The 27,595-nt window shown below is 44.2% G+C and overlaps 1 protein-coding gene and 1 long non-coding RNA gene across 2 annotated transcripts; one reads left to right on the top strand and one right to left on the bottom strand.

The window, feature by feature from the left end:
• The first annotated feature begins 19 nt into the window (after positions 1–19).
• LOC130291183 (uncharacterized) lies at positions 20–2,786 on the top strand. Its single transcript, XR_008847813.1, has 2 exons — positions 20–1,661; positions 1,810–2,786. It is a non-coding gene; the product is annotated as an uncharacterized LOC130291183 (long non-coding RNA).
• On the bottom strand, positions 1,977–27,390 carry MAN1B1 (mannosidase alpha class 1B member 1). The gene is made up of 13 exons (XM_056539681.1): positions 27,011–27,390; positions 23,198–23,306; positions 17,008–17,147; positions 16,808–16,929; positions 16,297–16,406; positions 15,317–15,502; positions 12,283–12,431; positions 11,105–11,293; positions 10,249–10,439; positions 9,382–9,502; positions 7,115–7,312; positions 6,905–7,036; positions 1,977–3,119 (listed from the first exon to the last, which is right to left on the bottom strand). Exons 1-13 carry the CDS (start codon positions 27,116–27,118, stop codon positions 2,919–2,921), a joined length of 1,956 nt encoding a protein of 651 aa, XP_056395656.1. The 5' UTR covers positions 27,119–27,390; the 3' UTR covers positions 1,977–2,918.
• Positions 27,391–27,595: the final 205 nt, after the last annotated feature.

Here is a 27,595-nt window from a genome sequence, read left to right as displayed (position 1 = left end):
TATATATATATATATATATATATATAAAAAAAATTTCCTGGATAACCCCTTTAAAGGTGATCTGGATCCAAGTGCGACACTTCCATATTTGCCACCAGCAGGGGGCGGTATTTTATATACAGATTCCAGGAAATACAGCAACCGTTTCGTTTTTTGATTTTTTTTTTTTGGCCCTAAGAGGCAGCGAGATGCCTGTAAACGTGGAGCTTAATATATATATATATATATATACATATGCACATATATACAATAAATCGCCCATAGGTACCACCCTCATAAACTCTCTCTCTATATATATATATATATAAAATAAAGATGAATATATTACCCTTCATGTAGAATATATAACACAAACCCTCCGTTTCCCTCCCCCATTATAGATGTCGTCATATACTTGGTGGATCACATGGTCACTTTAGATCCTGAATTGCACTTTACCGGACACGGCCACTTTGGTTAACCAGGACAATAAGGGAGCGAGTAAACCCCACCCCACCCCCCCGCCCGCGCTTCGTCCTGGCTGCGTTACAATGTATCAGTTACAGAATGCTGGGAAAAACTGCAGTGTTGGGTTAAAACACTGTTTCACAACCGGTGTGCCTCCAGCTGTTGCAAAACTACAACTCCCAGCATGCCCGGACAGCCGACGGCTGTCCGGGCATGCTGGGAGTTGTAGTTTTGCAACAGCGGGAGGCACCCTGGTGCTAAAGTTCAGTTCAGCTAAGTGCATATCCCTCGTCTTGCAGGGGCGATCATATAGAACCTCATTTGTTAACCCCTTCCCACCAACCACCACCAAAAAAAAAATATATATATATATAAACCCACTAAGCAGATAGAGGGGGCATCATTGCACCCCCTTCTAAAAGGACACATGGAAAGAAGTCGTATTTGCACATTGAGATTAGATTTTAGGACTACTGTCCCTTTAAATGTCCAGCTTTAGGCTTGAGGGTAAGTTTTCCTCCCCCCCCCGTTTCGGCCGCCATGTCTAGGAATGACGTGAAGCCCTCAGTATTTACACATGAAGCGGGATCGGTCACAGCGATCATGGGATCTAGTCACAGTGTTGCCCAGTTTAAAATAAAAAACACAAGCGGGACGGCTTCCTGGCCCGACGAAAATCCAGTCCTGGTAATTTCTCAGAATTATTTTTTTTTTTTTCAGCTTAAACGTCATCATTCCTGAGTAATAAAAAAAAATTAACGTTTAAAGTTTTGCGTATTGAATTGTGTTCTAAATTGGTCCAAAAATCGGAGCTAAAAAAATCTGATACTATATCAAAATATAGGTCGTAGCGTCGCATTCCCCCCCACACAGCCATAGTGGGAATTCTGTCTGCTTGTGCCGCCACTAGGGGGAGCTCACCGCATAGAATAATACAGCACAATAATAATAGTCATGTCCCCCTATTGGACATGCCTCCTTTTTGCATCATCTGGAGGGCCACAGTTTGGAGACCACTGGTTTAACCAATATGATATTAACCCTACAGAGCAATGATCTTCAAAAAAGTGCAAAACTACAACTCCTAGCATGTCCGGGGTTGAGGTTTTGCAATATTTGGAATGCGGCAGGGATAGTCTACAGCAGTGGTCTTCAACCTGCAGATCTCCAGATGTTGCAAAACTACAACTCCCAGCATGCCCGGACAGCCAGTGGTCTCCAAACTGTGGCCCTCCAGATGTTGCAAAACTACAACTCCCAGCATGCCCGGACAGCCAACGACTGTCCGGGCATGCTGGGAGTTGTAGTTTTGCAACATCTGGAGGGCCACAGTTCGGAGACCACTGGCTTAGACTATTTTAGGTTTTTGCAATATTTGGAATGCGGCAGGGATAACGTTTACAGCAGTGTTCTTCAACCTGCAGACCTCCAGATGTTGCAAAACTACAACTCCCAGCATGTCCGGACAGCCGTTGGCTGTCCGGGCATGCTGGGAGTTGTAGTTTTGCAACATCTGAAGGTCCGCAGGTTGGAGACCACTGGTTTACAGTGTAAGTGGTATATTGTATACATAGTGCCTTGGCCCTCCAGCTGTTGCAAAACTACAACTCCCAGCATGCCGACAGCTGGAGGGCCACAGTTTGAAGTCGACTTACTTAGTGCAATTCCAGCCTGCAGTACCTGTAACCACCACCAGAGAGCAGCACTTTGACAGGGTAGGGGGCGCCACCTGAAATATAACCACCAAGATGCTGTGGTCACTACCGACTGCAGCCATCTTGCCCGAGCTCATGGGAGAATTTAGTGGGCATGCTCAGTGCAATCACCTATCCTCAATGGTGAATCCTGGGATATCTGCCGCCACTTTATAATAGGGCACCGTCTATTATAAAAGGAGAAATCACTAAAAAAACAGATCCTTTTTCCAAAAATAGTTGTGCTGTATTGCAGTCGAGTCCCATTCGTTTCGATGAGTTGCAATACCAGACTCAACCATGGACAGGTGTGGCGCTGTTTCTGGATGGCAGCCATATATTTTTTTTAATCTTTGACAACGCTTATGGCTGTATGAGGAGGATTAGGATGAGTTTTGGACCTATTTAGAACGATGATCGATCGAATAAAACAACTGGACGCCAGACGTCGCCTTCGTCACCTGTTTGCTCCCCTGGCGGTCACCGCCCCGGAGACAACTATCAGAAGGTCCACATTTCCAAGTCCTGAGTTGGGTTTTGGCAGCTTCTAGTTTTGCTCCTCACCCTTTAGGTTGTCCCTGACGGCAGATACCGAGCCCCTACAAGAACCTAGGAGGCCCGAGTTATAATACAAAATGGCGCTCAGAGAAAAGTGTCACAGGCGGGCGCTCGGTTCTGGTAGAGAAGTTCTGGTGCCATTCAGCATGGTGGACGTATGGCCTTCCACAGCCGCCAGGGAGGACGACCGACCAAGCCGAGAGGTCACGCCATCACCAGCTAGGAGGTCCAGACCGGGAGCGGGTGCGCCTCCGTGTTAAAGACAAACTTGTCCAGGTTCAACAGATCCACGTCATCCGAAAAAAGCAGAAATAAGTATTTGAGGGTCTCGCCCAGGAAGAAGCTCTCCATCTTATCTCGCGGCATGGGGTTGGCGGCACTTTGCACGTTGTTGATGGATGTGTAGCCGCCAGAAGGGACCTGAGGAGACATAACGGAGGTTAATTTGGTGTCTTACGATCTTCTGTCCAGTGAAAACCCCAAAAGCCGTGCCCATTATATTACTATACTACACAAGCCATATTATGGCAGCAAGCCCGGTCCAATCAGGGGGTCTGACGACCTGAAGTGTCAGCTGTTAGTTTGGGTCATCAAACCGATGTCAGGCCGGACCCTTTGTCCATAATACAAACCCTACGGGGGAGATTTATCAAAACCTGTGCAGAGGAAAAGTTGCCCATAGCAACCAATCCGATCGCTTCTTTCATTTTTAAAGGGTTTCTCTCGTGGAAAACTTTTTTTTTTTTTTTTTTTTTTAAATCAACTGGTGCCAGAAAGTTAAACAGATTTGTAAATTACTTCTATTAAAAAAATCTTAATCCTTTCAGTACTTATTACCTGCTGAATTCTACAGAGGAAATGCTTTTCTTTTTGGAACACAGTGCTCTCTGCTGACACCTCTGTCCATTTTAGGAACTGTCCAGAGCAGCATATGTTTTCTATGGGGATTTTCTCCTACTCTGGACAGTTCTTAAAATGGACAGAGATGTCAGCAGAGAGCACTGTGGTCGTGATGTCAGCAGAGAGCACTGTGCTCGTGATGTCAGCAGAGAGCTCTGTGTTCCGAAAAGAATTTCCTCTGTAGTATTCAGCAGCTTATAAGTACTGGAAGGATTAAGATTTTTTTTAATTTTTTTTATAAGAAGCAATTTACAAATCTCGCACCAGTTGATTAAAAAAAATAAAAATAAAAAGTTAACCACCAGATTACCCCTTAACCCCTTAAGGACGCAGGACGTAAATGTACGTCCTGGTGAGGTGGTACTTAACGCACCAGGACGTACATTTACGTCCTAAGCATAACCGCGGGCATCGAAGCGATGCCCGTGTCATGCGTGGCTGATCCCGGCTGCTGATCGCAGCCAGGGACCCGCCGGCAATGGCCGACGCCCGCGATCTCGCGGGCGTCCGCCATTAACCCCTCAGGTGCCGGGATCAATACAGATCCCGGCATCTGCGGCAGTTCGCGATTTAAATGAACGATCGGATCGCCCGCAGCGCTGCTGCGGGGATCCGATCATTCATAACGCCGCACGGAGGTCCCCTCACCTTCCTCCGTGCGGCTCCCGGCGTCTCCTGCTCTGGTCTGTGATCGAGCAGACCAGAGCAGGAGATGACCGATAATACTGATCTGTTCTATGTCCTATACATAGAACAGATCAGTATTAGCAATCATGGTATTGCTATGAATAGTCCCCTATGGGGACTATTCAAGTGTAAAAAAAAATGTAAAAAAATGTAAAAGTAAAAGTTAAAAAAAAGTGAAAAATCCCCTCCCCCAATAAAAAAGTAAAACGTCCGTTTTTTCCTATTTTACCCCCAAAAAGCGTAAAAAACATTTTTTATAGACATATTTGGTATCGCCGCGTGCGTAAATGTCCGAACTATTAAAATAAAATGTTAATGATCCCGTACGGTGAACGGCGTGAACGAAAAAAATTTTTAAAAGTCCAAAATTCCTACTTTTTTAATACATTTTATTAAAAAAAAAATTATAAAAAATGTATTAAAAGTTTTTTATATGCAAATGTGGTATCAAAAAAAAGTACAGATCATGGCGCAAAAAATGAGCCCCCATACCGCCGCTTATACGGAAAAATAAAAAAGTTATAGGTCATCAAAATAAAGGGATTATAAACTTACTAATTTGGTTAAAAAGTTTGTGATTTTTTTTAAGCGCAACAATAATATAAAAGTATATAATAATGGGTATCATTTTAATCGTATTGACCCTCAGAATAAAGAACACATGTCATTTTTACCATAAATTGTACGGCGTGAAAACGAAACCTTCCAAAATTAGCAAAATTGCGTTTTTCGTTTTAATTTCCCCACAAAAATAGTGTTTTTTGGTTGCGCCATACATTTTATGATATAATGAGTGATGTCATTACAAAGGACAACTGGTCGCGCAAAAAACAAGCCCTCATACTAGTCTGTGGATGAAAATATAAAAGAGTTATGATTTTTAGAAGGCGAGGAGGAAAAAATGAAAACGTAAAAATTAAATTGTCTGAGTCCTTAAGGCCAAAATGGGCTGAGTCCTTAAGGGGTTAAAGGGGTACTCCACTGGAATTTTTTTTTTTTTTTAAATCAACTGGTGCCAGATTTGTAAATTGCTAATTTAAAAAAAAATCTTAATCCTTCCAGTACTTATCAGCTGCTGTTATGATCCACAGGAAGTTCTTTTCTTTTTGAATTTCCTTTCTGCTGACACCTCTGTCCATTTTAGTAACTGTCCAGAGTAGGAGCAAATCCCCATAGAAAACCTCTCCTGCTCTGGACAGTTCCTAAAATGGACAGAGGTGTCAGCAGAGAGCATTGTGGTCAGACAGAAAGGAAATTCAAAAAGAAAAGAACTTCCTGTGGATCATAACAGCAGCTGATAAGTACTGGAAGGATTAAGATTCTTTAATAGAAGTAATTTACAAATCTGTTTAACTTTCTGGCACCAGAAAAAAAAAATGTTTTCCACTGGAGTACCCCTTTAACAAGGCCTCCGAAAAATGAAAGCAGCAATCGGATTGCAGCAATTTTTCCTCTGCACTGGTTTGGATAAATCTCCCCCGTAGGGTTTGGTTTATGGATTAAGTTTCCGGCCTGACATCGGTTTGATGACCCAAACTAACAGCTGACACTTCAGGTCATCAGGTCCCCTGATTGGACCGGGCTTGCTGCCATAATATGGACACGGAAATGGTGTATTATCTAGTGTGATATTGTGCCGCCACTAGGGGGAGCTCACAGCAAATTACGTTATACAGCTCAGAATAAACGTAAACTCTCACTAACGGCGATTGCACAGGACTGAGCTCCTTTCCCAGTCTTTCCCAAACTGTGGCCCTCCAGATGTTGCAAAACTACAACTCGCAGCATGCCCGGACAGCCAACGGCTGTTCAGGCATGCTGCAAGTTGTAGTTTTGCAACATCTGGAGGGCCACAGTTTGAAGACCACTGGTCTAACCAATGAGATATTAACCTTAAAGGGGTACTCTGGTGGAAAACATTTTTTTTTTTTTTTTTTTAAATGAACTGGTGCCAGAAAGTTAAACAGATTTGTAAATTACTTCTATTAAGAAATCTTTACCCTTCCAGTACTTTTTAGCAGCTGTATGCTACAGAGAAAATTATTTTCTTTTTGAATTTCTTTTTTTGTCTTGTCCACAGTGCTCTCTGCTGACACCTCTGTCCGTATCAGGAACTGTTTGCTATGGGGTTTTTTCTCCTGCTCTGGACAGTTCCTGATACGGGCATCAGGTGTCAGCAGAGAGCACTGTGGACAAGACAAAAAAGAAATTCAAAAAAGAAAATAATTTCTTCTGTAGCATACAGCTGCTAAAAAGTACCGGAAGGGTAAAGATTTTTCAATAGAAGGAACTTACAAATCTGTTTAACTTTCTGGCACCAGTTAATTAAAATTTTTTTTTTAAAGGGGTACTTTAAAGTACCCGTTTAAAGAGCATTGATCATCAAACTGGTGCAACACTACAACTCCCAGCATGCCCAGGATTGACATTTTGCAACATCTAGAGCACCGCAGGTTGGGGATAACTTCTATAGAGTAAGCGGTATACTGTACACTCGGCGGAGTGGTCTGCAAACTGTGGCCCTACAGCTGTTGCAAAACTACAACTCCCAGCATGCCAACTTCAGGTCATCAGATGATCGGCCATAATATGGAGTATTATCTAGTGTGATATGGTACCCTGGTGTACTTGTTGAAGTTCTGCAGAATCTCCCAGCCCCAGTCCTGGTACTTGATGTCTCCGGTGAAGCGATACAGATAGAACAGACTCTCCACAGTCTCCGGCCGCAGGAGGTTGTGTCTGTCCGCAGGCTGCAGGGACACAAGACATTGGGGGGGTCACTATCAGGAGGGAGTCACCTACACCCCCTCACCTGGACAGACACTCACCTTGACGTCAATGTCCTTACTCCCCTTCTCAGCGTGCAGGAAGAAGTGCGAGATCTCGGGGCTCAGACCGGTCTCCATCTGCTTGTACATCTGGTAACAAGTCTCCATGAGGGCCGCAGCCATCTCCATGTGATCCCCGGTGATCCCGTTATGGGCCCCTAGAGCCAGCACCCCCGGCAGGAAGCAGACCAGGTGATCCTGAAAGCAGAGAGAGTAAGAGATCGATGGCGGCAACTACCGAGGAGCGGCACAGCTGCAGTCTGCAGGACGTCACACAGAGATGACACCAGTTTTGATCGGTTGGGGTCTTAGTGTCGAGACCTCCACTGACCAGAAGAAGCGAACTTTATTCTACGGGTCAGTATGATTACAGCATTACCAATTTTATTTAAATAATACCTGTCATGGTCTTGTTAAATGTTATAATCCTCCCAGGTCACTGCCCCCATCATGATAAACCTCCCCCGGCCTTTATTTTTATTATTTTTTAGTTTTCTACCTTGATATTTCTCTGTATTTTCTGCTCAGGGCGTTCCCCAGCAGGCGTGACATCATCTGAAGCCATACAGGGGAGAACTTCCTCCCTCACTCTGCTACACACAGCCCAAAGCAGGTCAGTGTGAGATGAGCTATGATTAGCTAAGGCTGCACACACACCCCTCAGCACTCCAGACTGCAGGAGTCCAAAGTCTGTGCAAGAGATGGGGGGAAATGTCCTCTGGACAAGTAGGGAGACACCTAGTGGCAGCTTTTCTAAACACAAAACATAGAAAACTTCTTTTCTTAAAGTACGTTAGAAAGATTTTATATTTTCTATTTTTAATGATAGTGCCTATTTAATTTTTATTCTAATACTGTAAAAAAAAAAAAAAAAAAAAAAAAAAAAATAAAGATTTTCCCAGGTTTTGCTACTAAGGCATGCAGGCTGGGCTCAGGTGCCGAGTCCATACACAGTGTGACACAGCTGACACCCGCCATCAGCAGCTAGAATTGGAGAATGCTCTATTCCCTGCCATTTAGCACATCCGGGCATGCTGGGATTTGTAGTTTTGCAACAGCTGGAGGCACCCTGGTTGGCAAACATAATTATATTGATTATTAGACTGCTAAATTGATATTACAGGCTCAAGTCGCAGAATATTTTTACAGTTGTTATATTTATTGTTGTTTTTTATTATATTTTATATTTTGTATTATTCAAAATTATTTAGGGGAGTACAAGGGCCCTGTACATTCCCTATTTAATCCATAATTATTCTATATTAATAAATATTAATTATTATTTTAAACCAAATATCTTTGACCTTTGAGCCCCATTTTCATTCAACACTTAGCACATTGGCTGTCCGGGCATGCTGGGATTTGTAGTTTTGCAACATCTGGAGGGCCACAGTTTGTACCCCACTGTCTCAGACTATAGTCATTGGCACAGAAACCCTGTCCAATCGCCACTAGGGCAGTTTACTGTGTGTGCTTGTGCTGCCACTAGGGGGAGCTCACTGCATATAGAGTTAAACAGAGCACAATGATGGTAAACTGTTCCTAGTAGCGATTGGACAGGGTTTAGCCACTTTCTGTGCCATTGACTATAGTCTGAGACAGTGGGGTACAAACTGTGGCCCTCCAGATGTTGCAAAACTACAATCCCAGAGTATGGACTCAGCAGCTGAGCCCGGTCCATACTACTTTGTCAGAGTGGTAAGGGGTTAAACGTGACTGTGGAGGTCTCTGCTAGGACACCCAGTTACTAAGCAGGTCTGTGTTTCCCAACCAGGATGCCTCCAGCTGTTGCAAAACTACAACTCTCAACATGCCCGGACAGCCTTTGGCTGTCCGGGCATGCTGAGAGTTGTAGTTTTGCAACAGCTGGAGGCACACTGGTTGGGTAACACTCATATAGCTACAGCACGTGAGCATTGGTATAGGATGAGACAACGGCTCATTGTGTCATTCATTCTATAGCCCCCTCTCCATATAGGACGACCTCATTGTACATTAGGTTTCCTGGACTAGAAGTAACACATCGCAGCAACAATGTAGGTCATGTGACTGATCCATTGTCACCGTGCGTTCATCCATAATGGCCCCTAATAAAAGCTGACACGTAAGAACAACAGACGCCGTTCACGTTGGGAGGTTTTGTGACCAACGTCTGTGTGTACTGCAGCACTCCGTGTGGCGGATTAGCAGTACTGCAACTCAGAGCTGATTAAAGTTTTATTTTATTTTCATTCATTCATTTATTTATTTTCTTTTTAAATCCTCACCATTTTGGGGCTGAAGTGACCATGAGAAAGTTCTCCAACAAAGGCCAGTTTGTTTGGCTCAGATTTCCGTAGCAGGTTTTTCTTGACGCCTTCAATGGCCTGCATGTAATCTTCCAGGAAGCTGTGGGTAAGAGACATGGCGGGGTTATGCTATAGCTAGAAAAACAATAAAACAAAAAACAGATGCTTTCTGCCAAAAACAGCACCTCTCTTGCACTCTCTTTGTGGGTGGTATTGCAACTTAAAGGGGTACCCTGCCCCTAGATATCTTATCCCCTATTCAAAGGATAGGGGATAAGATGTCAGATCGCGGGGGTCCCGCTGCTGGGGACCCCCGGGATCTCCGCTGTGGCACCCCGCTGTCATTACTGCACAGAGCAAACTTGCTCTGTGTGTAATGACGGGCGATACAGGGGCCAGAGCATCGTTACGCCATGGCTCCGCCCCCTTGTGACATCACGGCCCGCCCCCTCAATGCAAATCTATGAGAGGGGGCATGATGGCCGCCACGCCCCCTCCCATAGACCTCTATTGAGGGGGCAGGCTGTGACGCCATGAGGGGGTGGAGCCGTGACGTAACAATGCTCCGCCTCTGTATCACCCGTCATTACACACAGGGCAAGTTTGCTCTGTGCAGTAATGATAGCGGGGTGCCGCAGCGGAGATCCCAGGGGTCCCCAGCAGCGGGACCCCCGCGATCTGACATCTTATCCCCTATCCTTTCAATAGGGGATAAGATGTCTAGGGGTGGGGTACCCCTTTAATTCCATTGAACGGAGCAGTGTTGTAATACCACAAACAACCTGAGGACAAGTATGGCGCTGTAGACCGGTAACGTGACGTTCCATCCTTTGTGCCGGGACTTACGTGGCCTCTTTTTTGCCGCTCTGAATCCACTGCTTGAGCAGATACTCATAGTAGCTGTCGGCTCTGGCACCCAAGGTGAAGACGCCAAGATGGCTGAACTGTCCGCTGTTTGTATTAATGAACATGGGCACCAGGCCGTCGCGCTTCCCGGGCAGGGTGTGGACGTGTTGGGTGACCTGATCCACCACTTTCTGAAAGAAAAGAAAAAATATTTATAAAAAAAATAAATAAATAAAAATAAATAAATCTAATAAATAGATAAAAAAAATATTATATATGTTATATACATGTTTAAATAGAAAATATATTATATATATTACACATATATAGAAAAAAAATTGATAAAAAAAAAAAAAAAAATATATATATATATATATATATATATATAGATAGATATATATAGATATATATAGATAGATACAGCAAGTAGAAAATACAGCAGCACTCCAAAAGGTAAAGTGGATGGTGGCTTTATTATCCCCAAAGTGCTGCTGTATTTTCTACTTGCTGTATCCTTGAGGGACCTATGACTGGGGTCTAACTACAGCTTGCACCCACCGACACTCCATTGAGTGCTGTTCTATCTGTGTTTTCCTATATATATATATATATATCTCTATTTAAAATATTTTTTTTCTATATATGTGTAATATATATCTATCTATATAGAAAAATAAATAAAAATAAATATTTATTTTTATAAATATATATATATATATATATATATATATATATATATATATATATATATATATATACACACACACATACATACACACACACACATACATATAAATAAAAAAATATGTTTATATACTAGGACAGTAATAAAAAACAAATGAGAAGCCTCAGGTACCTTAAACTGTTCATCTCCCGTCAGTCTAGACAACTCTCTGAACTCTAGCTGGACGCTGGTCACTTCGGCCACTGTGCTGTCAGACGTCCAGCGCGGGGGGTGTGCGGTGCCCTTCCCGATGTTGACGTCAGAGTAAGGCACTTTGGAGGGGGTGTTAAAAGCGGGGAGCAGGCGGGTGCCAATGTCTTTCTGAGGACACAGGAGGAGGGGGTACAGATTGATAAATGGCACATTGAGGATTCATTATGGACATGGGGCATACAAGGTAAATGGTGGTTATACACTACAAACCAGTGTTTCCCATCCAGGGTGCCTCCAGCTGGTGAAAAACTACAACTCCCAGCATGCCCGGACAGCCAACGGCTGTCCGGGCATGCTGGGAGTTGCAGTTTTGCAACAGCTGGAGGCACCCTTGTAAGAAATGCTGCTCTAGGTGATGTTACCACTGGCTGACACTAGAGGGAGCTGACAACACTGGTATAAGCCTTTGGCTGTCCGGGCATGCTGGGAGTTGTAGTTTTACAACAGCTGGAGGCACCCTGGTAAGAAATGCTGCTCTAGGTGATGTTACCACTGGCTGACACTAGAGGGAGCTGACAACACTGGTATAAGCCTTTGGCTGTCCGGGCATGCTGGGAGTTGTAGTTTTACAACAGCTGGAGGCTTCCTGATTGAGAAACCTTGCCCTAAGTAAACGCAGCTCTATGTTACCACTGCCCGACTCTAGAGCTGACAACACTAGGAGTTGTAGTTTTGCAACACTCTGGTTGGGAAACACTGTCCTAAGCTAAAAGCTGTCCAGGCATGCTGGGAGTTGTAGTTTTGCAACTGCTGGAGACACCCTGGTTGGGATACACTGCTATAGACTATAGTTTTGCAAACTGTGCCCCTCCAGCTGCTGCAAAACTACAACACCCAGCATGCTCTGACCTGCCTGTACTCCTCCAGCTGTTGCATAACTACTACTCCCAGCATGCAATGGCTGCCTGATGGCTCGTGAGCTGTTGCATAACTAGCACTCCCTAAGAGTCACAAGTTCTCCATCATCTCTGGGTTCCTCCCCATCTCAGGGCAGCCCGCACCGAACTTACGTTCCAATGGTCATGAACAATACAACTGACCGGCAGGGAGGAAGCTCATAGAAAACACAAGCGTGTATGTAACGGAGCGGAACGTACTGCCTTCTCCAGAAACAAAGGGTCCTGGGTCAGGTGGTAGGTGCTGAGCAGTCCTCCCAGGATCCGGATGGTGGTCTCAAACAGGTTGACGTCCACGTTTTTATCGAATGTCAGCTGGGTGGCCACCCATTCCCTGGCCTCCCGAAATTCTACAATAAAACAGATGGGAGAGGAAGAAAGATGGATGACACAGACTTAAAAGGGGTATTCCAGGATTTTTTTTTATTTGACTATGCTACAGGGGCTGTAAAGTTAGTATAGTCCATAATATAGTGTCTGTACCTGTGTGTGAAGTTTTTTTCACAATTCTTCTGTGATTTTTACCCCAATATTTATTTTTACCAGCATACAAAATGACTGTTGTCTCAGATTTTTCCCAGGTTGCAATGCGGCCGAGACCTGACATCATTAGTCAGCTGATGACAGGGAGCCTGTCTGCTTCAATGGGTGGAGGGATCAATCTGCAACTAATGCAACAGCTGGAGGCACCCTGATTGAAAACCACAGGTCTTTTGAATGGATGCAGCTCATTTACGTTTCAATGGGTGGGGTGGCTGATGTGTGGGAGGGAGGAAAATGGAATTATGGGATTTGTAGGCAAAAGAAGAAAAGTCAAACAGGAAATACCAGTTCACAAAAAGCTAGCCACAGTGTTATGGTAATCTCACAACATAGCCATTTATCCCCAAGACAAGCGCAGATCCTTCCTAAGCATGTCCATTACTGTCTGCCAGGTACATACTAAAATCACCTTATGGTGGAGAACCCCTTTAAGGTCAATTTTCATTTTTGCACTTTTGTTTTTTCCTCCTCCCCTTCTAAAAATCATAACACTTTCTATTTTGCACCTACAGACCCATATAAGGGCTTGTTTTTGGCGCCACCAATTGTAAATTGTAACAACATATAAGGCTGGGCGGTATATACCGGTGCATACCGAATACTGAATTTTTTGGGCTGCACGATATGAATTTTTCCCATACCGCAATACCGGTTGGGCCCCTCCCCCTCGGGAATGAATGAATCAGCCCAGTGCTGCGCTGGTGGGGGGGGGGGGGGGGGGGAGCAGAATAGCGCTTGCGAGTCGCATATGATTAGTGATGTGGGAACTAATCATATGCAACTCGCAAGCGCTATTCTGCCCCCCCCCCCCCACCAAATCATGTTACCCGCCAGCGCTGTCCTGCTCCCCCCCAATTAATTATCAGCCCAGTGGGGTACTACTCACATATGTCAAGCACTGCCCTCCTCCTCCTCCTCTTTGTTGGGGGCTGCTGGCGCTGGAACTCACTGTATGCCAGTGGTCGCCAACGGCTGTCCGGGCATGCTGGGAGTTGTAGTTTTGCAACAGCTGGAGGTCTGCAGGTTGGAGACCACTGCTGTACGCTGTATCCCTATGCCCGGGCTGCAAAAGATAAAGAAAATAAACTTTAACTTACCTACATCGGCCACACGCTGGGGACTGGAACGTCGGACAGCCGTCAGCCTATCACCGGCCGGAGCGATGTCCCGTCCCTGCCAGTGATAGGCTGAGCCCACCGTCATGTAAGAAGCCGGCCAGAGCTCCTTACATGACGGTGGGCTCAGCCTATCACTGGCCGGGGTGGGACATCGCTCCGGCCGGTGATAGGCTGACGGCTGTCTGACGTTCCAGTCCCCAGCGTGCGGCCGATGTAGGTAAGTTAAAGTTTATTTTCTTTATCTTTTGCAGCCCGGGCATAGGGATACAGCGTACAGCAGTGGTCTCCAACCTGCAGCTGTTGAAAAACTACAACTCCCAACATGCCCGGACAGCCGTCGGCTGTCCAGGCATGCTGGGAGTTGTAGTTTTGCAACATCTGGAGGTCCGCAGGTTGGAGACCACTGGCGTACAGTATAGAGTTCCAGCGCCAGCGGCCCCCAACAAAGAGGAGGAGGAGGAGGGCAGTGCTTGACATATGTGAGTAGTACAGCACTGGCTGGGCTGATAATTAATTGGGGGGGAAGCAGAACAGCGCTGGCGGGTCACATGATTTATTTGAGGGGGGGGGGGGGGGGGGGGGGAAAGAAATACCGTTACATAAGTTACAAAAATACCGTGATACACATATTTGGTCATACCGCCCAGCTCTAACAACATCAACTATTTAACAAAATCTACGTAAAAAAAAAAAAAATATAAAAAAAAAAAACATTTGTGGGGTGAAACTGAAAGACAAACAAAACAAAAAACGCCATATTTGGGGGCTTCTGTTTCTACACAATGAATTTTTTCGGTAAAAATTACCCTTATTTTTTTCTGTAAGACCATATGGTCACAAGGAAACCCAATGTATATAGATTTTATTTTATTTTACTATGTAAAAAAAATATTACTCCATGCACCAAAATTAGTGTTTACAATTGTCCTCTTCTGACCCCTATAACTTTTTTCCGCATACAGGGCGGTATGAGGGCTCATTTTTTGCGTCGTGATCTGTAAGTTTTATTGTATTTGTTTTGATGAGTCTTTTTGATCGCTTTTTATGGTAGATGAAGTGACCAAAAATTAGCAATATTGGACTTTGCTATTTTTTTTACATGTGCGCCATCGACCGTGCAGTTTAGATAACCTTATATTTTAATAGTTCGGACATTTACGCACGCGGCTGTACCAAACGTTTATTTTTTATATAATTATTTTATTTTTAAAAAATGGGAAAAGGGGGGTGATGCAAACTTTTATTAGGAAGGGGTTAACTCACTTTTATTAAACTTTATTTAAAATTACCTTTTATTAACTGTGATCGCCAGTAATCTGGCACGGAGTGAAGTTCGCTCCATGCACTGGATGACTGGGGCGCCGCGGCGGAGTTCGCGGGAGTCTCCAGTGGCCGGACCCCCACGATCAGACATGTTATTCCATATCCTTTACATAGGAGATAACATGTCTAGTGGCGGAGTACCCCTTTAAACAGAGCTGCAATACCACAAACAGCCTGAGCACATGGGTGGCGCTGTTTTACTAATCCTGGATAACTCCTTTAAGCTGTGAGATTTCAGCGGGCACGCTCACCTTCCTTGAGGCCCAGGATCCACATGGTGTCCAGCGCGTCTATGAGGGTGAGACCGAGTCCGAACCATTCGCTGTAGGATTTGGAAATGGGTTTCAGCTCGTCGTGACCCCAGGCGAACTCCTTGTATCCCTTCCACGCGTGACGGAAAGCCTCCCTGACGGTCTCCTGCCGCTCGCTGATGGGAACTAGGAAAGGAGAGAGGAAAAGATTAAGCCGCATCTAGAACATTGGTCTCCAAGCTGTGTCAAAACTACAACTCCCAGCATGCCCAGACAGCCTTTGGCATGCTGGGAGTTGTAGTTTTGCAGCACTAAATATGAACCTTCTTATACTTGAGTTTTAAAAAATTTTAAATAAACAAAAAATAATAATATTGTTTTGGGTATCTTAGTCCTGTACTTCCTGTTTGAGCTTAGTACTACAATTCCCAAAATGCTTTGCTTTCCCTCAGGTCTTTATCATAGTACTCCCAGCCTACTCCCCTCCTGCAGCATGCCTGTTTCCCAATCAGAGCTGCTGCAGAACATCTCATTTCACTGCAGACTATGGCACAATCAGTAAGGATGCAGCACCTGCTGTATGCATTCCCTGTCTGCTCCTCTTCCTGTGGTATTGAACAGCACAAGGCAGCATGTTGTAACCACACCTCGTTCTTCTGTCCCAATAAAGATATATGTGTCTATAACAAAGAGATGGTGATGTATGATGGAGGGGTTGGTCAGAGGTGATGACATCACTCAGGGGAGGGGCTAGAGCTCAGTCTTGAGACAGCACGTCATCCTCTGTTGTCTCAGGAGGCGTGGCTGGAGAGCTGCTGAGACAACACTGCACTGACAATGAGAGGACTACACAATTTCCTGTCAGGAGAGAAGGGGAAGCCGGGGAGCTACGGAGACAACACCACATTGACAATGAGAGGACTACACAACTTTCTGTCTGAGGGAGCGTAACCCGGATTACACAAGTCGGCCTTTCCTACCTGGTTCCTTCTGCTCGGGGGCGTCCTTAGGAGGGGCCTTGGTGGCCTCCGGGACTTTATTTGGAGAAGGGGCCGATGTCTGGACGGGTTCTATCATGGCTCCTCTCCAGCTGCAAAAAAAACACAGAAAAGACAAGTGAGACGGCATCACAACGGTCCTGAGATGTGTGAACATGGGCATCAGCCATCTTTAAAGGGGTAATCCGCCCCTAGACATCTTATCCACTATCCAAATGATAGTCTCACCACTGGGACCCCTTTAAAGATGGCTGCAATCTTGCCTGCGGAACCCCTGGCAAGAACCCCTGTTATGATGTCACGGCCACGCCCCCTCAATGCAAGTCTATGGGAGGGGGCGTGACGTCACAAGCCTCCGGCGCTGCACCCAACGCTCTAAACTAACGCCGGGTGCAGCAGGGAGATCGCCGGGGTCCCACTGGTGGATAGGGGATAAGATGTCTAGGGGCGGAGCACCCCTTTAACCTGTCCTCCAGCCTCTGCCTGTCCCTACCTGATGACCGGCTGGTTGTTTTCCGCCTCGTCCGGACGCTGCTCATTGTCTTCCAGCGTTTGGCTCTTGCTGGGCTTTGGTTGTAGGTTCGGGGGTCCGCGCTTATTTGGTCTCCAAGGCTTCTACAAACATCAATAAATAAAATATGATATGGAAACCATAAACAATAACACCTCTCCCCCTTTCAGGCCTGGCCATACCTGGGGCAGTGGAGGCGGCTTTGGTAAATTGAGGTCTGGGTCTTCTGCTTGTTTGGGGGCCGGTAGCCCCGCTGGGTGCGCGGGATTGAAGCCTGGAATGTCCTGGCCCTCATCATTGCCTTCTATCTGACTGGTCAGGCCTAAATACAGAACAGACAGGAGCAAACGATTACAGAACAACTCTCTACTCCTTGTTGTCATCATAACCAGCACAGCAGCAGTTCAGTGTAACCCCTTCCTTGCTGTGTTGTTTCCTTTCTGCTCACACGGCACCTTGCACATACAGTAAATCAATAGCCCCCCCCCCCCCTACATTCTGTCTATAGTAATGTACTGTGTAAATCATCCTCTAGCACAGAGCAGCCTCATCAGTGCAGCGCTTTCATCAGAACTATGTCATAGCAGAGACGAGCATGTGATGTGATGTGATTGGCCAGAGAAGTAAGGGAAAGGAAGAAACTGTGTTATACTGGCAAACAGCCCGGCTCTGGTCCTACTCCCTACAACCGAAAGCAAGAGAAATAGCTGAACGACCAAAAATCCCCTTAGGCCGGTTTTTGAAACTATTTTGAACCGGCTTTAAAACCGGCTGAGCTAGAAAACAAGGAATCCAGAAGTAACAGGATGTACGCGGCTCCGTGCACTGTGCAACCGGTCTAACTGCATTAGACTACACGGCTGTAATCCACCAGAAGCTTCTGTACAGATGGAGCCTACATGACTGCCCTTGTACTGATCCAGAGTTATATCCTGTATTATACTCCAGAGCTGTACTCACTATTCTGCTGGTGAGGTCACTGTGTACATACATTACATTACTTATCCTGTACTGATCCTGAGTTATATCCTGTATTATACCCCAGAGCTGTACTCACTATTCTGCTGGTGAGATCACTGTGTACATACATTACATTACTTATCCTGTACTGATCCTGAGTTATATCCTGTATTATACTCCAGAGCTGTACTCACTATTCTGCTGGTGAGGTCACTGTGTACATACATTACATTACTTATCCTGTACTGATCCTGAGTTATATCCTGTATTAGACTTCAGAGCTGTACTCACTATTCTGCTGGTGGGGTCACTGTGTACATACATTACATTACTTATCCTGTACTGATCCTGAGTTATATCCTGTATTATACCCCAGAGCTGTACTCACTATTCTGCTGGTGAGGTCACTGTGTACATACATTACATTACTTATCCTGTACTGATCCTGAGTTATATCCTGTATTATACTCCAGAGCTGTACTCACTATTCTGCTGGTGAGGTCACTGTGTACATACATTACATTACTTATCCTGTACTGATCCTGAGTTATATCCTGTATTAGACTCCAGAGCTGTACTCACTATTCTGCTGGTGGGGTCACTGTGTACATACATTACATTACTTATCCTGTACTGATCCTGAGTTATATCCTGTATTATACCCCAGAGCTGTACTCACTATTCTGCTGGTGAGATCACTGTGTACATACATTACATTACTTATCCTGTACTGATCCTGAGTTATATCCTGTATTATACTCCAGAGCTGTACTCACTATTCTGCTGGTGAGGTCACTGTGTACATACATTACATTACTTATCCTGTACTGATCCTGAGTTATATTCTGTATTATACTTCAGAGCTGTACTCACTATTCTGCTGGTGAGATCACTGTATACATTACATTACTTATCCTGTACTGATCCTGAGTTATATCCTGTATTCTACCCCAGAGCTGTACTCACTATTCTGCTGGTGAGATCACTGTGTACATACATTACATTACTTATCCTGTACTGATCCTGAGTTATATCCTGTATTAGACTCCAGAGCTGTACTCACTATTCTGCTGGTGGGGTCACTGTGTACATACATTACATTACTTATCCTGTACTGATCCTGAGTTATATCCTGTATTATACCCCAGAGCTGTACTCACTATTCTGCTGGTGAGATCACTGTGTACATACATTACATTACTTATCCTGTACTGATCCTGAGTTATATCCTGTATTATACTCCAGAGCTGTACTCACTATTCTGCTGGTGAGGTCACTGTGTATATACATTACATTACTTATCCTGTACTGATCCTGAGTTATATTCTGTATTATACTTCAGAGCTGTACTCACTATTCTGCTGGTGAGATCACTGTATACATTACATTACTTATCCTGTACTGATCCTGAGTTATATCCTGTATTATACCCCAGAGCTGTACTCACTATTCTGCTGGTGAGATCACTGTGTACATACATTACATTACTTATCCTGTACTGATCCTGAGTTATATCCTGTATTATACTCCAGAGCTGTACTCACTATTCTGCTGGTGAGGTCACTGTGTACATACATTACATTACTTATCCTGTACTGATCCTGAGTTATATCCTGTATTAGACTTCAGAGCTGTACTCACTATTCTGCTGGTGGGGTCACTGTGTACATACATTACATTACTTATCCTGTACTGATCCTGAGTTATATTCTGTATTATACTTCAGAGCTGTACTCACTATTCTGCTGGTGAGATCACTGTATACATTACATTACTTATCCTGTACTGATCCTGAGTTATATCCTGTATTATACTCCAGAGCTGTACTCACTATTCTGCTGGTGAGATCACTGTGTACATACATTACATTACTTATCCTGTACTGATCCTGAGTTCTATCCTGTATTATACTCCAGAGCTGTACTCACTATTCTGCTGGTGAGATCACTGTGTACATACATTACATTACTTATCCTGTACTGATCCTGAGTTATATCCTGTATTAGACTCCAGAGCTGTACTCACTATTCTGCTGGTGAGGTCACTGTGTACATACATTACATTACTTATCCTGTACTGATCCTGAGTTCTATCCTGTATTATACTCCAGAGCTGTACTCACTATTCTGCTGGTGGGGTCACTGTACATACATTACATTACTTATCCTGTACTGATCCTGAGTTATATCCTGTATTATACTCCAGAGCTGTACTCACTATTCTGCTGGTGAGGTCACTGTGTACATACATTACATTACTTATCCTGTACTGATCCTGAGTTATATCCTGTATTATACCCCAGAGCTGTACTCACTATTCTGCTGGTGAGGTCACTGTATACATACATTACATTACTTATCCTGCGCTGATCCTGAGTTATATCCTGTATTATACTCCAGAGCTGCACTCACTATTCTGCTGGTGAGATCACTGTGTACATACATTACATTACTTATCCTGTACTGATCCTGAGTTATATCCTGTATTATACTCCAGAGCTGTACTCACTATTCTGCTGGTGAGGTCACTGTGTACATACATTACATTACTTATCCTGTACTGATCCTGAGTTCTATCCTGTATTATACTCCAGAGCTGTACTCACTATTCTGCTGGTGAGGTCACTGTGTACATACATTACATTACTTATCCTGTACTGATCCTGAGTTATATCCTGTATTATACTCCAGAGCTGTACTCACTATTCTGCTGGTGAGGTCACTGTGTACATACATTACTTTACTTATCCTGTACTGATCCTGAGTTCTATCCTGTATTATACTCCAGAGCTGCACTCACTATTCTGCTGGTGAGGTCACTGTGTACATACATTACATTACTTATCCTGTACTGATCCTTAGTTATATCCTGTATTATACCCCAGAGCTGTACTCACTATTCTGCTGGTGAGGTCACTGTGTACATACATTACATTACTTATCCTGTACTGATCCTGAGTTCTATCCTGTATTATACTCCAGAGCTGCACTCACTATTCTGCTGGTGGGGTCACTGTTCATACATTACATTACTGATCCTGAGTTCTATCCTGTATTATACTCCAGAGCTGTACTCACTATTCTGCTGGTGAGGTCACTGTGTACATACATTACATTACTTATCCTGTACTGATCCTGAGTTATATCCTGTATTATACTCCAGAGCTGTACTCACTATTCTGCTGGTGAGGTCACTGTGTACATACATTACATTACTTATCCTGTACTGATCCTTAGTTCTATCCTGTATTATACCCCAGAGCTGTACTCACTATTCTGCTGGTGAGGTCACTGTGTACATACATTACATTACTTATCCTGTACTGATCCTGAGTTCTATCCTGTATTATACTCCAGAGCTGTACTCACTATTCTGCTGGTGAGGTCACTGTGTACATACATTACATTACTGATCCTGTACTGATCCTGAGTTATATCCAGTATTATACCCCAGAGCTGTACTCACTATTCTGCTGGTGAGGTCACTGTGTACATACATTACATTACTTATCCTGTACTGATCCTGAGTTATATCCTGTATTATATTCCAGAGCTGTACTCACTATTCTGCTGGTGAGATCACTGTGTACATACATTACATTACTTATCCTGTACTGATCCTGAGTTATATCCTGTATTATACTCCAGAGCTGTACTCACTATTCTGCTGGTGAGGTCACTGTGTACATACATTACATTACTTATCCTGTACTGATCCTGAGTTCTATCCTGTATTATACTCCAGAGCTGCACTCACTATTCTGCTGGTGGGGTCACTGTTCATACATTACATTACTGATCCTGAGTTCTATCCTGTATTATACTCCAGAGCTGTACTCACTATTCTGCTGGTGAGGTCACTGTGTACATACATTACATTACTTATCCTGTACTGATCCTGAGTTATATCCTGTATTATACTCCAGAGCTGTACTCACTATTCTGCTGGTGAGGTCACTGTGTACATACATTACATTACTTATCCTGTACTGATCCTGAGTTATATCCTGTATTATACCCCAGAGCTGTACTCACTATTCTGCTGGTGAGATCACTGTGTACATACATTACATTACTTATCCTGTACTGATCCTGAGTTATATCCTGTATTATACTCCAGAGCTGTACTCACTATTCTGCTGGTGAGGTCACTGTGTACATACATTACATTACTTATCCTGTACTGATCCTGAGTTATATCCTGTATTAGACTCCAGAGCTGTACTCACTATTCTGCTTGTGGGGTCACTGTGTACATACATTACATTACTTATCCTGTACTGATCCTGAGTTATATCCTGTATTATACCCCAGAGCTGTACTCACTATTCTGCTGGTGAGATCACTGTGTACATACATTACATTACTTATCCTGTACTGATCCTGAGTTATATCCTGTATTATACCCCAGAGCTGTACTCACTATTCTGCTGGTGAGATCACTGTGTACATACATTACATTACTTATCCTGTACTGATCCTGAGTTATATCCTGTATTATACCCCAGAGCTGTACTCACTATTCTGCTGGTGAGATCACTGTATACATTACATTACTTATCCTGTACTGATCCTGAGTTATATCCTGTATTATATTCCAGAGCTGTACTCACTATTCTGCTGGTGAGGTCACTGTGTACATACATTACATTACTTATCCTGTACTGATCCTGAGTTATATCCTGTATTAGACTCCAGAGCTGTACTCACTATTCTGCTGGTGAGGTCACTGTGTACATACATTACATTACTTATCCTGTACTGATCCTGAGTTATATCCTGTATTAGACTCCAGAGCTGTACTCACTATTCTGCTGGTGGGGTCACTGTGTACATACATTACATTACTTATCCTGTACTGATCCTGAGTTATATCCTGTATTATACTCCAGAGCTGTACTCACTATTCTGCTGGTGAGGTCACTGTGTACATACATTACATTACTTATCCTGTACTGATCCTGAGTTATATCCTGTATTATACTTCAGAGCTGTACTCACTATTCTGCTGGTGAGATCACTGTATACATTACATTACTTATCCTGTACTGATCCTGAGTTATATCCTGTATTATACCCCAGAGCTGTACTCACTATTCTGCTGGTGAGGTCACTGTATACATACATTACATTACTTATCCTGCGCTGATCCTGAGATATATCCTGTATTATACTCCAGAGCTGCACTCACTATTCTGCTGGTGAGGTCACTGTGTACATACATTACATTACTTATCCTGTACTGATCCTGAGTTATATCCTGTATTATACTCCAGAGCTGTACTCACTATTCTGCTGGTGAGGTCACTGTGTACATACATTACATTACTGATCCTGTACTGATCCTGAGTTATATCCTGTATTATACTCCGGGGCTGCGCTCACTATTCTGCTGTGGTTCGTGTATACTCACTCCTCCAGTGCTCGCTCAGGTTGGAGAAGGACACCAGTCCGCACACGGCCAGCAGGGTGCACAGGGAGAGGATGAGGCTGCGCTGTAACCTGGACAGCTGCTTCCACTTCTGTAAGATAAGAAGGAAACATGAGATCTGGAGCGGCGGCCATCGCTGCTGACTGCACAATCACTACAAGATATCAGGGCACAGCTGAGGTTGTGGTACAGTGTGACAGCGGCCCCATCAGTGCGGAGGCTCCTCGTCTCTTATGCAGCCGGAGCCCAGGATAGAAGGAATATACAGATATATATATATGCGGAGGAAACCCCCAGGATACAGGGACACACAGGAGACTGCAACCAGCAAGCAGAGGGAACAACGAGGAATCACGGAGCCCCCCCCCCCCCCCAACTCTACAGCAGAGTCATCACAGAGCTGAAGTGCTGGTACAATGACATATCACAGCTGTAGATCTGGTACAATGACATATCACAGCTGTAGATCTGGTACAATGACATATCACAGCTGTAGATCTGGTACAATGACATATCACAGCTGCAGATCTGGTACAATGACATATCACAGCTGCAGATCTGGTACAATGACATCACAGCTGCAGTGCTGGTACAATGACATCACAGCTGCAGATCTGGTACAATGACATATCACAGCTGTAGATCTGGTACAATGACATATCACAGCTGCAGATCTGGTACAATGACATCACAGCTGTAGATCTGGTACAATGACTTATCACAGCTGTAGATCTGGTACAATGACTTATCACAGCTGTAGATCTGGTACAATGACTTATCACAGCTGCAGATCTGGTACAATGACTTATCACAGCTGCAGATCTGGTACAATGACATCACAGCTGTAGATCTGGTACAATGACATCACAGCTGTAGATCTGGTACAATGACATCACAGCTGTAGATCTGGTACAATGACATATCACAGCTGCAGATCTGGTACAATGACATCACAGCTGTAGATCTGGTACAATGACATCACAGCTGTAGATCTGGTACAATGACATATCACAGCTGTAGATCTGGTACAATGACATATCACAGCTGTAGATCTGGTACAATGACATCACAGCTGTAGATCTGGTACAATGACATATCACAGCTGTAGATCTGGTACAATGACATATCACAGCTGTAGATCTGGTACAATGACATCACAGCTGTAGATCTGGTACAATGACATATCACAGCTGTAGATCTGGTACAATGACATCACAGCTGTAGATCTGGTACAATGACATCACAGCTGTAGATCTGGTACAATGACTTATCACAGCTGTAGATCTGGTACAATGACATCACAGCTGTAGATCTGGTACAATGACATCACAGCTGTAGATCTGGTACAATGACATCACAGCTGTAGATCTGGTACAATGACATCACAGCTGTAGATCTGGTACAATGACATATCACAGCTGTAGATCTGGTACAATGACATATCACAGCTGTAGATCTGGTACAATGACATATCACAGCTGTAGATCTGGTACAATGACATCACAGCTGTAGATCTGGTACAATGACATATCACAGCTGTAGATCTGGTACAATGACATATCACAGCTGTAGATCTGGTACAATGACATATCACAGCTGTAGATCTGGTACAATGACATATCACAGCTGTAGATCTGGTACAATGACATATCACAGCTGTAGATCTGGTACAATGACATATCACAGCTGTAGATCTGGTACAATGACATATCACAGCTGTAGATCTGGTACAATGACATCACAGCTGTAGATCTGGTACAATGACTTATCACAGCTGTAGATCTGGTACAATGACATCACAGCTGTAGATCTGGTACAATGACATCACAGCTGTAGATCTGGTACAATGACATCACAGCTGTAGATCTGGTACAATGACATCACAGCTGTAGATCTGGTACAATGACATATCACAGCTGTAGATCTGGTACAATGACATATCACAGCTGTAGATCTGGTACAATGACATATCACAGCTGTAGATCTGGTACAATGACATCACAGCTGTAGATCTGGTACAATGACATATCACAGCTGTAGATCTGGTACAATGACATATCACAGCTGTAGATCTGGTACAATGACATATCACAGCTGTAGATCTGGTACAATGACATATCACAGCTGTAGATCTGGTACAATGACATATCACAGCTGTAGATCTGGTACAATGACATATCACAGCTGTAGATCTGGTACAATGACATATCACAGCTGTAGATCTGGTACAATGACATATCACAGCTGTAGATCTGGTACAATGACTTATCACAGCTGCAGATCTGGTACAATGACTTATCACAGCTGCAGATCTGGTACAATGACATCACAGCTGCAGTGCTGGTACAATGACATCACAGCTGCAGATCTGGTACAATGACATATCACAGCTGTAGATCTGGTACAATGACATATCACAGCTGCAGATCTGGTACAATGACATCACAGCTGTAGATCTGGTACAATGACTTATCACAGCTGTAGATCTGGTACAATGACTTATCACAGCTGTAGATCTGGTACAATGACTTATCACAGCTGCAGATCTGGTACAATGACTTATCACAGCTGCAGATCTGGTACAATGACATCACAGCTGTAGATCTGGTACAATGACATCACAGCTGTAGATCTGGTACAATGACATCACAGCTGTAGATCTGGTACAATGACATATCACAGCTGCAGATCTGGTACAATGACATCACAGCTGTAGATCTGGTACAATGACATCACAGCTGTAGATCTGGTACAATGACATATCACAGCTGTAGATCTGGTACAATGACATATCACAGCTGTAGATCTGGTACAATGACATCACAGCTGTAGATCTGGTACAATGACATATCACAGCTGTAGATCTGGTACAATGACATCACAGCTGTAGATCTGGTACAATGACATATCACAGCTGTAGATCTGGTATAATGACATCACAGCTGTAGATCTGGTACAATGACATCACAGCTGTAGATCTGGTACAATGACTTATCACAGCTGTAGATCTGGTACAATGACATCACAGCTGTAGATCTGGTACAATGACATCACAGCTGTAGATCTGGTACAATGACATCACAGCTGTAGATCTGGTACAATGACATCACAGCTGTAGATCTGGTACAATGACATATCACAGCTGTAGATCTGGTACAATGACATATCACAGCTGTAGATCTGGTACAATGACATATCACAGCTGTAGATCTGGTACAATGACATCACAGCTGTAGATCTGGTACAATGACATATCACAGCTGTAGATCTGGTACAATGACATATCACAGCTGTAGATCTGGTACAATGACATATCACAGCTGTAGATCTGGTACAATGACATATCACAGCTGTAGATCTGGTACAATGACATATCACAGCTGTAGATCTGGTACAATGACATATCACAGCTGTAGATCTGGTACAATGACATATCACAGCTGTAGATCTGGTACAATGACTTATCACAGCTGTAGATCTGGTACAATGACTTATCACAGCTGCAGATCTGGTACAATGACATATCACAGCTGCAGATCTGGTACAATGACATCACAGCTGCAGTGCTGGTACAATGACATCACAGCTGTAGATCTGGTACAATGACATATCACAGCTGTAGATCTGGTACAATGACATCACAGCTGCAGATCTGGTACAATGACATATCACAGCTGTAGATCTGGTACAATGACACCTGAGGCTCCGGTATGAGGGACAATGATTCCTATAGACTAGAATCCCCCCCAATAATGAGGTCAGGGGTCATTAACCCCTGCCCGCCCGGTCTCTCACCCGCCAGCACGACCTCCTCCTCGGGTTCTTGCCGTTGTTGTAGCCGCCGCTGCCTTCAGGCTGGATGAGGGTGACGGACATGAAATCCCGGCGCTGTGGGGAGTACATGGCTACCGAGCTTTACCGCGTCCCCATGCCAAGCCTCCCCGGGCAGAACGAGTCACTGTAGGGCGGTGCGGGGAACTACAGCCCGAGGCTGCGGCCTAACCCCATGTAAACAAGCCGACCAGTGCCATGCGGGGCTCACTGCGCCTGCGCGGACACAACACAGCGGCCTCTAGCGGCGAGAAGAGCTGTCAAGCTACAGACGGCCATATTGGATGAGGGCGCGTTCCCTTACCTTCCGTCGTCCATAGCAACACATCAGATCACAGCTTTCACTTCCCAAGAGAAAGGAATGCTGGGACGGGCCATTGTTGCTATAGTGACGTCAGGTTTATTAAAGTAAACGGGAGAAAAACGGCCTGTTTCCAAGATCAGCCAATCAGAACTCAGCTTTCATTTCTGTCACCACCATATGAAAAAGCTGCGATCTAAATGGTTAATGAGTCGATCATTGGTTGCTATGGGTTTATGCATTAATTA

The sequence above is a fragment of the Hyla sarda genome, chromosome 9 (genome assembly GCF_029499605.1).
Source record: "Hyla sarda isolate aHylSar1 chromosome 9, aHylSar1.hap1, whole genome shotgun sequence".
NCBI classification, from domain to species: Eukaryota; Metazoa; Chordata; class Amphibia; order Anura; family Hylidae; genus Hyla; species Hyla sarda.
This window is presented reverse-complemented; position numbering and strand designations above follow the sequence as displayed.

Bases quoted from the DNA above. Each gene is read 5' to 3' on its own strand.
- MAN1B1 (XM_056539681.1), bottom strand. From the start codon at position 27,118: ATGTACTCCCCACAGCGCCGGGATTTCATGTCCGTCACCCTCATCCAG. The intron at 12,432-15,316 runs GTGAGCGTGCCC...GTTTTATTGTAG, and splicing joins GATCCTGGGCCTCAAGGAAG to AATTTCGGGAGGCCAGGGAA. The intron at 10,440-11,104 runs GTACCTGAGGCT...CTTTTCTTTCAG, and splicing joins CGGGAGATGAACAGTTTAAG to AAAGTGGTGGATCAGGTCAC.